Source organism: Plectropomus leopardus, chromosome 1 (assembly GCF_008729295.1).
Source record: "Plectropomus leopardus isolate mb chromosome 1, YSFRI_Pleo_2.0, whole genome shotgun sequence".
NCBI lineage: Eukaryota > Metazoa > Chordata > Actinopteri > Perciformes > Serranidae > Plectropomus > Plectropomus leopardus.
The window spans coordinates 14,561,508-14,574,066 of record NC_056463.1 but is presented as its reverse complement, the minus strand read 5'-3'; the positions used below and the strand labels follow the sequence as shown (position 1 = coordinate 14,574,066).

Here is a 12,559-nt window from a genome sequence, read left to right as displayed (position 1 = left end):
GCTATCCAAAAATAGAATAAAAGCATTAAGATGGTTAAGCAGGTTGACCAGCTTGTTTAACCAGTTTAAGGTAGATTATGTTTTTGCATTATCTTTGAGGGTGTAGTAGGTCATATCAGCTGGTAGCTGGTTTGATCCATTAATGTTCCTATAAAATTGAAGCCAAATAAACGTCCTTGAGTGTGGAATATAAAGTATGAAAAGCAAAAGGACTAAATCAGTTAAGTCTACTGTCATGGGATATGCATAAAGATAAATGTGCGTACCTTGACAGGCTGGTCATACCAGAATATCCAGCTGGTGGCCCACCAAGCTAAACCATCAAAGATCTGCAAGAACTGGGTCAGGACCATCTAAGATGATCTTTCACATGCTAAAACCAGCTAAAACCAGCTAACATAGGGTTGTTTTTCGCTGTTTTTTTCCCCCAGCAGGGTCATTAGAACAAAAACAACTATAAAACAAATGTATCATTAATGTTTCTGGTTTATTTTTGCAAAATGTAGGCTACATTTTTTATCTTTTTTTCATCAGTAAATCTTGACACCAAAATAAAATGTAAAAAAATGTGCAAAACTTTAAAACCATACTGTTTCCTGTGAAAAACAGCGGCAATAGTCAAATTATATTATCCACCGGGGTAGTACAGTGTATTTGTTGTAGGTTACTTCTTAAGCAAAGGAAAATTCAACAGCCCTTTTCCTCTGTTTTCTCTGGTCATGTAGTATTACTTTCAAAAGTATTTGTGTCTGTCTACCTTATGGTCAGCCTGGTACAACAGGCTATATGTTGCGTGTCCCTGTGAGTTGCTGTAGGGCACAGAAAGGTTTTAGGAGAATTCTGTTTTTGGGGGGCTCATTTTGGTCAAGAAAATAAAAGGGAAGCAATTGCTGCTGGAGCTGTTACACTGTCTTCTGTCCCATTTCTTGTTTTGTTAATTATTCAGGATCCTCAACTGCACTTGGTCTATGAAAAGACCATCTTTCCAGCACTGAAATACTTTTTAAAGAAATCATTGTGAGACATTTTGGTGTTCCTAAAAATAAAAAAAATAAAACTTGAGAGGAGACGAGTTGTAAAATGGGCAGTAGAAACTATGGGCACTTGGCTGTAGTAAGATTTATCATAGTGATAGTTACTGAAGTATTCACCAGTGAGCTCGGCTGCTATATAGACGCGGGCTGTAAGGAAAGATCTGAGTTGTAAATGAGCAAAAATCACATTTTACCGGTCAATCCTTTTTCCAGCTCACACCTACAGACGTGACCCGAGCGTGAGATCACAGATTCAAGGTGTCGAGATGAGGGCACAGAGAGGTTCTCGAGATCATGCCGACAACTAGATGAAATTCATCATCAAAATAGCTCCACTTCTTGCACACCTTCAATCAGCAGTAAATCAACAGGAATTGTATAATTTTTATTTTTCATTGTTTTATTAAAAAAATTATTAACATGTAATCTAATATATATTAAAGAGTAGGAACAGAAATATACACCATTCTCTGATTAATTATCCTAGTTTCTGCCTTTTAAATTTCAGTTATATTGAGAACTTACGGTTTCAAAGGAAAAGCAGTGATTTATGTTGGAGAGAAAATCATTTTTAAAGCCCCAAGAAAACATGAAATCCTGGATTACATCTGTCAGCAGGCATGGGAACACTTGGGGATCCCCCAGCAAGAGTCGAGGGGTGTTTTTCAATAAAAGGACGGTTGGGCAAAAAGGATGGATGACAACACAAAGCCTGGGGATTCTGCTGAAAAAAAACAGGCTTCAAGTAAAGTAAATTCAGAGTTATTATATGACTACATTAAACAGACATTTATGTACAAAACAGAAATGGTTGAACTTCAGGAGAGTACTCACAAACTTATTTATTAACTCCTAAGATCTGTGAGCATTGTTAAAAATAGGTCCTATAGGGCAACAAAAAGTTGCAGACAAGCTTTATTCAGTTGCTAATGTTACTTGCAATCACTGCAAAGCTGAACCAGAATGTCAGTCTGTAAACTGAAGGCCTGATTTTTAATAATAACTACATACTGGACCTCAAGATGGCGCCAGTTCAGCCCAATTGAGTTGCTTGCCTGGCACATACACCAAAAAAGTTCCTAGCTTCTGGGTATATTCTTACAGTATGCAGCTTATGAATACGCACGTAGTGTTTCTCCCGATGGCTCCACCCGTGTTTTTCCCACTCGGCTCATAGACTTTACAGTGTGATGACATCGCCACTTTTTAAATTGCTTTTCTCATCTTTAGGAAAGTCTTACAAATATACAACTACCTTGGTTCAAGAATCGTAATGGAAAGAGCCCGTATAGACCTTGTTTGCATTTTGAGGTGTCCTGTCAACAGTTTTACAGATAATTCTTTTACAGCAATGGTCTATGGGGAGAATAGATTATGGGCCATAGGGGATTTTTTGCTGCAATACCGGGAGTGACAACTGGAAAAAACTGGAAGCAAGGGGTTCCTTGGAGTGTAACACAAAGTCTGTAGAGAACCCCAGTAATGAGTCCTAAAACCTTGGATTCAGTTAGCATTTCAGCACCTCCGGTTCCCTTGTCTCAAAGTCAATGGGGTTTTTTGAATGGGTTTTGGATTAGAAGCCTGACATAAAGTCTGTGGTTAACACTAGCTTAAGAGACATTCACGTTTTGTTCTACGACTTAAAATACATCAGTAAATAGCCCACTTTTATGTGTCTTAAAGGAGGTGGATGCAAACGAGTAGCTAAAGTAAACTACAGCCGAACCACACCGAACATGGCTTTACAGCCTTATAGCAGTGGCGATGCAGCCTTGGTGTAGCTCGTTTACAGCCTAATGTTAGCTTTTTACTTGTGGCAATTGCATTTTAGCTTCAAAAATCATAAAAATGATGTTCATGTGTAAAGATTATCTTGCTGAACAAATTGTGCAAATACAACAAACATTTGTTTACCAAACAGCAATTCAATGGGAAAATCATATAGGCTTTTAATGAGAGAACCAAGGTAACATTAGCCTCCGAGTTGGCCTACAGAAAAATGTCATCCAATGTCACTCAATTACGACAACAAATTTTTGATTCATGGAGGTTTAATATTTGTAAGCTTTCCCCGAACCAATAAAAGTGATTTAAAAATGCATGTCATCACAATGTAAAGCCTATTAACCAAGTGGGAACTCATGGATGGGAACATCGAGAGAAACACTTCTGTGCATATCAAGTTGACTGTATATCACCGAAATAAATCCAGGAGCTAGAATTTTTTTGGCATTTGTGCCAGAGGAGCAACTCTATTAAACTGAACAGACACCAACTCATCACCTGGCATCAAGTTATTAATAAACATCTATAGTAAACTGTCTTTGATGTCTTCAATGGACAGTTTGGATAGCCATTTTACTGTTCACCTTCATTTTCTCTCCCTAAAAAGTTTTACTAATCTGGAGGTTTGTTTACAACCTGTCTGATTGTTTGTTGCAATGTCTGACCTATTTTCAGCAACATCGCTGTACTCAAAGATCTCAGCAAACACTCTGGTGAGTAGAGTGTTACAACTGATTGAACAAGCTCTGAATGTTAAAGTAGTGATAAAAATTAGACTTCTTTTAAAGACCATTGTTTAAACAATCCTGCAACACCAAATTACATTCTGGGACAAAACAGAGTGGTGCATGAGTTATTGGGTTAAAAAAAAAAAATTCAAATAACGCATGCACTCTCTGAATAAAATATTAGAGAGTAAACATGTTATTCAAGAGCCTCTGACACATTGCAATGCCTGCAGGATGACACCTGTCTGGATATGGGTAAACATCACGACATTGGCATCATCATCATCAGCATCTGGCCCCTCTCCTCCCTCCTCTAAATAACTGTCACAATGTGGAGCCATAATAATCACATCAGACATCAAACTGAACTTATTCCTTTAAGTACAGGAACACCAGGATAACCTGACATCTTATATTTAGCCTCAAGGCCCCTCTGTCTCTGTGCCTGCTGCCTGTTATCTAGTTAGAGACTGAACCCTATTCTTTAAGGGTGTAGTTAACGCAGCTGTTCAAATGACAGCAGCACTGACTGTGATGGTGCCAACTTGTGATATAATTGGTTTGGGGGAGCGGTCACGACTTGTTAGGTAGTGAAACGACTGTGTTAAGGTTGTTAAGCAGGGACTGCTGTCATTTGGGAATCTAACCCCAAAACAAAAAGCCTCATACAAGACATTAAATTCAGTGGGCAGTATGAAGTGATGAATATTTTTAATCTCAAAGTTATCATTTATAAACCTTGAGACTGGAGTTAAAAAAGCTCCGAGCTATTCAAGTGCTTCAGATGCTCAAACAGCCTTGACTTTATATCATGATAAAAAAGCCTCATCTGGTGTATTAAAGGTGAAAATGACTAATGACAATAATTACTATGCATGCTTTAGGACAACTGCAGAATAAGGAAGGTCGCAGGCTATGATCTGCAAATCAGATATGCAGGGCGCAGATTTCATTTTAACTTTGGGGGGTACAAATATTAAAGGGATACTTTGTTGATTTTCAACCAGCTTTGTATCAAAACAATGTAGGTAGTGTGAGTAAATGAACTATGGTAAACTACCCACCATCTAACCAATGCCTAGATATCCCTCCAACCCAACTGGTGAAACTCTTCCAGATGACGCAAGTGATGCAAAATGCATCATCTGGTGGAGTTTCGCTGGCTTTCCCAGGATTTTGTTTGAGCTACAGGCTGTATTTCCACATTTTTGCATCGCTTGCCACCCATACTGTCTGCCACTGTGGACACAAAGAGTATCGATCAAGAGACAGATTTTATGTGCTCTGCTTCCCTCACTTGGAATAGCCTCTAAAAGGATGTGAAACTAAGAGAACTGGTTTTATGTGAAGACACTCTTCATATTGGTGAAATACTTCTTTAATTGGGGGTTTGGCAGTCCTCGCTAAGGAAATTTTGAGTGTCATACACTTAATTTTCAGCATTCAGGTGATTTCTTTTTGTACCAATTCATTGTGGAAATGTATTTTTGTGAAGGAAAACACTAAATTTAGACAGTTAAACATGCTAAAACGTAGAACCTATTCTATTGTGATTTTATTCTCAAAATATTGAATTTGTTTCTCTTTATGCTATGACATCTTTCACTGAATCTTTGTTGATTAAACTTGTCTAAGAGTGGCCATAATACTTTGTCATAGTTGACAGTATAAGACATCACCTTAAGGTTAATCTTTCTCTCTTTAATTTGCAGCTAAATTAGAGCAGCTTCTGCCTTGTTTACTCCAGTCCATCCTTAGGGCCTGTCCTGCAGCAGGAAATGCAACCATTGCTTTGAGGTTACATACTACCTACTACGTTACCAGAGGCATTATTGTCTCTATGAGTCATGTTCTAGCGTTTCTTTGACGTGATAGTCCTCTGCAACTGTTTTTATTGGGGGGGAATAAATGTACTTATTATTGAGGGGGATGTGTCCCCTGCTTCCCCACCAAGATGCGCCCATGCATATATGATCAAACAGAGAACCTGAGGAGATTCTACCTTTGGCTGTTTTGAGCCCTAATTGAATGTTTATGTTAATTTTTACACTGTCGTCTATTTACAGCAGCAGCTTTAATGTTTTTCTTGTTTATTTCTGTGGTGTGTATGTAAACGTGCATAAACACTGCATATGAATAGTGAATTTTGATTCTAAAGAGTATCATTTTAGCTTTTGCAGCATCTCAACAGGATTATTTCTGTAGCTTTACAAGTAGCTCCCCAGCATATGTGAGAAAAGGAACCAATTTTTAGTACCGTTGAGTACTTTTCTCTCTCAGCTACTGACCAGACATGCATGACATATGTGAAACAAATCATTTTCCTTTCTTTGCACAGAAACCTGCCAGAAACACACCAGCAGTATGCAGTCAGGTAGCAGGTAGGAGCAATTGGATTCTTCCTCACCAGTGGCTCCAGAAGCTATCAGCTCCCATCCAGGCCTATGAAGGCAGAGGAGGATTGAGTTTGAAAGGTGATAATAGACTCCTGAAGAAACTAATCTATTCCTAAAGAAGAAAGAAGTATGAATTCACATCTCACTTGCCCCCCACTTCTCCCTGCCCACCCCTCTCCTCTCATCATTTTTCTCAGTGGTAGAATTATAGGTCAATTTTGCAATTGAAATGTGCCAATTAAATGAACTCTGGACAGCATGGCAGCTATTACAAATGAAGAGAAGCAAATGTCTTGAAATCTTTTTTGCTCCTAATAAAATACACAAGAACATACGGTCCACATCCGAGGGATTCCTGTTGTTTTTCTATGATCTGAAGCACATTTGTATGAAAAATGTTTCATACTCAATAGGGATTTCTTGGTTGGTATTAGAATAACCGGCCTTTTTAATTTGGGCTTGTACAAATATTGCAAACGCAAGAGCTGTGGAGATTTTTTCAATTTCAAATCCAACATCAAAAGTAACCTTTTAGATTACTTTGATTTCACAGCAGTTTTAAAACTCCACTTAAAAGAAGTACAACCTGTACTGTGTGGAGTGCATTACAGTGATATGCATACATATATATCTACAAATCATATATATTATGCGTAGAAATACAATAAAATTAATACCAATCTTTTACAACAAACGCTGTAGTTATTCTTGACATCAGCTGTTATAAATAAGTCATTATTAGTGTTAATGAATGCCAGGTAAAAAATAATGGATATTCGTGAAGCTGAACAATATGCTGTCTTACATAAGCCACAGTGTCTTGTAATTTCCATAATGCTCACTCCTACCGTGTCCTGCACTGTGTGGTAGTGGTGCTCCATTACATATTGGAGCTTGTTATGTCCACTGGTTTCTGGATAAATAAGCTTGAAATCAAGTCTTGAATGTTTCTTGCTGCAAAAAGGGCAGCTGTTACAAGGCCAGCAGCATATGCAAACAAGGCAATATCAAGGCCCAGATGGCCCCCGTCAGTCCAAGGCTCCTGGATGTGCCCCTCATCTCTGAATCCTCGGCAGGATAATGATGATGATGATGTTTGTGATCCCCGGTCACATCTGGACTCACTGAGAAGAGAGCAGAAACCAAGAGGTCAGTCAGAAGGATGCTCGTTATCATCGAGCATCAGGAGGTGTTTGCAATGTTAAATTAAAAGATTTAAAAAAGATTTATTATACATCTGTCTCCATGTCAACAAATCCCATAAAAACAGCAAAACCACCAATGTGTTAGCCAGTGTCTCACCACTATCTGACTTCCCTCTTCTGTCTGTGGCACTCAGTCCTAACCACATTTGATCCCAAAAATGGGTCAGACATATAAAGTTTCATATTTAAAGTAGGTTAACACATTTTGTACAGCAGCTGGGCACTATTTTCCGTGGTGGATTAATACACATTATGTGTTAAAACAAGGATTAATGGCAGTAGGAGAGTGTATGAGGTGGGACCAAATCATTGTTTTGCAAGTTGTAAGTAAGTCTCAAGTCTTTGCACTAATGTTCCAACTCAAGTCCCAAGTCCGAAACAAGTCATGAATCATGAACACTTTTTTAAAATTTGGGGCTATTTCTTTGTTAAAACAAGTTTCGACCTGCATATTTTGCATAATGCAATTAGTTTTTTGTTGACCATTGTGTAAATTTTGTACACAAACGTAATGATAACTAATACTAATAACTGCTGACTTGCTGGGAACTAATAGTGTCGATGCTAGAAGATTCAGAAAATAAAGCAACATGAACTGATTTATGGTAATTGTATGAAGTATTTTCAGTCAAAAAGCTCAAGTCCAATTAAAGTCACGAGTCACTGGTGCTCAAGTCCAAGCTGAGTTGCAGGTCATTTTTGATTTTGTCAAATGGAGTTGAAAGTAATCAAACCTCTGACTCAAGTCTGACTTGAGCTGAAGTTTTTGAACAGTAATGGAGCTATACGGCACAAAGGAATATGCTGTATTGGGCTTTTGTTGTACATACATTGTTTGATTTGTTTTTTGTGGAATTTGTAGACAAAGGAAAAAAAACATATTATTGCAAGAAAATTAACAGGTGCAGATGACACAGTTATGCTAAAGGAAATGTCATTTAAAATTGTATTTACAAAGTGAATAAGACTTATTAAAAACCTCCTATGAATTTCAAGTGCCATGAAGATTTACACAGCCCCAGATTAACATTTTGAACTAACTCACATGCATTTGGTGTTTTTCCTCATAATTCTAAATGTAGCAATAATTCCTCATGCATCTTTCACAGCTGCAATACATTAGTGTCCCCCTCTAAACCATTATGGACATTTGCTGATTTCCCTCCATCCTGTTTATAGTGAGCTGATGCAACTAGGGAGCACCTTCAGCCTCCATCATGTCCCCCGAGGTGCAGCAGAGAGCATCTTTGTGTCAACAACCATGTTTGTGCTGAAGCATTAATGATGAACGTATACACGGCCAATGCAAATTAGAATGTAAAAATGTACTGAGCGCAGATGGATGTCTTTGTCGGTAATATTTTTCTTTCGATTTCTGCATTTATTCTAGTTCATGAGTCCATATAGAGACTCTGAGATGCTGTTCAGTGACTTCTTCTTAAGATTTTTTAAATTTATTTTTTACTTTTTCAGTAAGAGAATTAACAAGGACAGAAAAGATGGCAGAAGAGAAAAAAGGTATAGCATGAACAACGGTTCCTTGTCAGAATCAAACATTTCAGTAATATGATGTGTATTAACCTCTTGGATACCAGAACATCCCTCTTGGTAACTCAGTTATTCTCTACACTCCATATTATACAAGATGTACCTTGAGGGTCATTTTGCTCCCTTTGGGTCACATAATTTGCAAAAAAACAACACACACTCCCATCATGCAGATAATATCCTGCTTTATATAACCTTTAAAACCCTTGATCCTGACTGATTTTGCTACAAAAATATCTGTACTAATTATTACAGTAGGCTACCAAAAGTTAAATATGCATATGTGATCATTTGTATAATCTGAAAAAAAACCCCTGATACTTTGTGTCTGTGCATCAACGTGATAATGCCACACAAAAAATATTGCGATACTATGCCGTATCAATTTTTTTGTCCACCCCTTGTTCAGATATTTTCATTCTTAAAACAAAAAAGAATGGTATCATTTCACTGGAGATGTTTCAAAACCACTTGGTACCGAGTTGTTTTGGTTGATACCTTAAAGTTACAGAATGCCGATAACCAGCTCTACCCATCATATACAAAAGCCAGATGTTAGCAGATCCAAAAGGATTTTTTGTGCAGTGGAAAAAGAACTTCAATGTGAGGAGTACAAGGACAAAATTTAATCAAGACTATACTGGACATTAGTACAGTATATGAGATACTGACTAAACGTTTAAATATAGAATAACAGCCCAGATTTATCTTCTCTAACCTTCACAATATATTAAACCCCCATTCCCTGGACTTGAACTCAAACACCCCTGATTGTTGTCTACACCTCTGAAAATTACACCTTAACAGAAATGGATATCAATTTAGACAGATGCACTGCATCAGATGTCAACATCCATCTTGCTGTAGAGGGGTGAAATTCAGAGATTGTCCCCTTTCTGATTGAAGCAGAGCATCCTCTTAAGCCCTGCTGATGTTACCTCAGTGCACCTCAGACTCCATCCTGGTTCATCCCCACAGGGGAAGGAGTAAAGCTGAACCTGGATAGATGGCCAGCTGCTCCAGGACTTTGGAGTTTCTCACTGAGGCCTGAGGGTCATAAGTCTGTTGTGGGCAGGATTAGTCTAACCCAGACCCTTTAAGAGTCTATAAAGGCTATGTTATCAAACTTTATCTTACTAGTAGAATAAAATAAGACCAGCTGCAGAGGCCGTTTGTACTCTGTGGACCTCAATTTCACTTTTTATAGTGCAGCAGAAATAGCCTGCAATTCCTTTCCCCAAAGTGGGATCCACAACAATTACGTGTTGGTGTAATGGCTAAATTTCCCTCAAAGGATCATTAAAGTCTAACCTCATATAACCTAACCTAATGCACTATAATTGCATTGTTTGCATTTAAGTTTATCGGCAATCCTTTTGATTTCTGACTCCCAGAGACATTTGAATGTAGACATAAAAGTCTGTAGGTGTGTCTTCTACATGTAAGGGCCCATACATGAGCTGCCGTCGAAGCATCTGAGTGTGTCTTGAAATTAACTGCCTATTGATTCACCGCCGAGGAGTCCCCAGGACAGCTATTTGAAGGTCTACAGCTCACAGATAGTCTGTCTGAGTTTTGCACCCAGGAGCATTGAACTTCAACACCTAAATCAATTCCTCTTACCAAAGCTTCAAGTTTTCTAACCCTACAACACGCTGTAGACAGAATGACAGAATGTATCTTTCACATGAATAAATTCTGCACCGCTGAAACCACTTTTTTACTCTTACTGCAGAGAAAGAATCAAGCAGCTCATGCAGAGAAAGTAAAACCTCAAACAAAGCCAATGACATGAGGTCTGACCTCAAGAGACAACAATACAAAACTGCACCACTTGTTTTAAAATAACACAAAGTACTTTTGAAACAAAACAAAAAGAGTAATGTTTAAGTGCCTTTGACCAAATGCTGCATGACTGTATTTAGTATAACCTGCATATTCAGTTTGCATAAACACTATTTAGAGTATTTTAGATATTTAGACATTAAGTATTTTTTTCTGAAAAAGTTAAAGCTTGAGTGCTGGACATCCATTACGCCATGGTCTTCCTGATGAGAAACTTAGCTCATTTAGATGTAATGTGAACATATGAAAAATACAAATGTAACATTTCCAACATTACATTCTGCAGACTGGGTTTGGGTCATGCCACGCTGAACTTATTGCCTTGAGTTTCCCTCAAAAGGCTCTCTATATTTGCTAATATACTGGAATTGTTGTATTTGGTGTCTGTAGCACCATTTCTGCACATCTCTGCTGGAGGTGATGCGTTTTACATCAACCAAACAGAGCAAAATGCAATTACAAGACGGAGAGACCACAGTGACATAGCAGCAGACAGGAGTAGGGAAGCTATAGCCGAAAATCCTAAGTGTCCAAGAGATGTTTCTAGAATGGATACGCCATTAAAAAAACAAACAAAAATAAAACAAAATCTGTCCTTTTGATTAATTAACTAAACTAAACTAAACTAAACTAGACTAAACTGGACTAAACTGATCTAAACTAAACTAAACTTCTGTGTTCAGAGGAAAGATTAAAGAAATAAAAAAAAGAGATGATTATGGAAGTGGGGAAGATGCAACAAGCTCACCTGCAGGCTTGAGTTACACACATCAACAGTGTTTATGTAATTACACTCACTACCAGAGGGGGCAGACAAACAGAAGCTCTGCACTCCAGCTTTAAAGGTCCAGTGTTTAGGATTTAGCGGCATCTAGCGGTAAAGTTGCGGAACTGAAACTTCTCACGTGTGCCAAGTGTGTAGGAGAACTAAAGTGGTGAATACGAGAACTCGAAATTCCTGACCCAGAGCCAGTGTTTGATTTATCTGTTCTTGGCTGCTGTAGAAAAAAAACATGGCAGACTCTATGGAAGAGGACCTGGTCCGTATGTACATATGAAAGGATTGTTCTAATGTGAAGAAAACACAATCATTCTTACTTTCAGGTGATTATAAACTAAGAAAAACATAGTTATAAATATTATATGCACATTTTGCCAATAAATCCTACACACTAGACCTTTAACAAAAACCCCATTTAGAATATACTAAAAATTGAGCTATTTCTCGATTAATATCAATCCGGAGTGCTATTGATAAAAGATGGCCATATCAAGTCTTTGTCCTCATCCCTTCCCCTTATCTCTACATCTTGTTAGAAGAGGAAGGAATACACAGTCAATTAACATTGTAGAGTTCTGTATTAGGACACTATTAGGTTTCACATGCATGCACAATAAAACAAGGGAAGGTTGAGACTGAAGGAGGAAAAAATAGGACACAGAATTAAACTGTGCTCCACTTGGTTCGTATTAACGTAGCACCCTGCTGTGCATTTGAAATAATCTTTAAAATCTCCAAATTAATTCTCAAATGAACATGTAAGTAGTGGAGGCCTCCTCATTTGGCACACACATACTTGATTACAAACACAGACATGTGCATGTTACTTAATATCTCTCTCACACACACAGTATTGACTCTGACTGCACTGCGGCTATTAATAACCCTCATCACTGCTGAATCCTCTGGCTATAAGTGGGTTCTTTTTATGAATGGTAATGAACAGCCAGACCAAGGAGCATATTACCCCTCTAAAAGTACAACTACATCCTCAATATGAAAACCCAACGGAGCATACATGTTTCCTGTGCCAACGGAGTGTTTTGGGCCATAACAGATCTAGTCTTCAACACCGCATGGCAGACAGTAGCGATAATGGTCCGTGCATTTATTACATTAGGAAATGATTTTGTAAATGTGCCTTGAGAGTGCTGCAGTGATGACATGTTTTAGTAAAGCCTCAGCAGAGAGGTTAGGTGGGCTGAAAAGGTGCTTGGTCTGAAAAGAGACATAGGTC

The 12,559-nt window shown here is 38.1% G+C and overlaps 1 protein-coding gene across 1 annotated transcript in view; it reads right to left on the bottom strand.

Moving 5' to 3' along the window:
* Positions 1-3,065: 3,065 nt before the first annotated feature.
* gpc5a (glypican 5a) overlaps positions 3,066-12,559 on the bottom strand; it is a 161,769-nt gene continuing 152,275 nt past the window's right edge. The window contains exon 9 of the mRNA XM_042491763.1: positions 3,066-7,067. Coding sequence (XP_042347697.1) covers positions 6,916-7,067 — 152 coding nt within the window. The 3' untranslated portion in view covers positions 3,066-6,915. The remainder of the gene's footprint in view (positions 7,068-12,559) is intronic.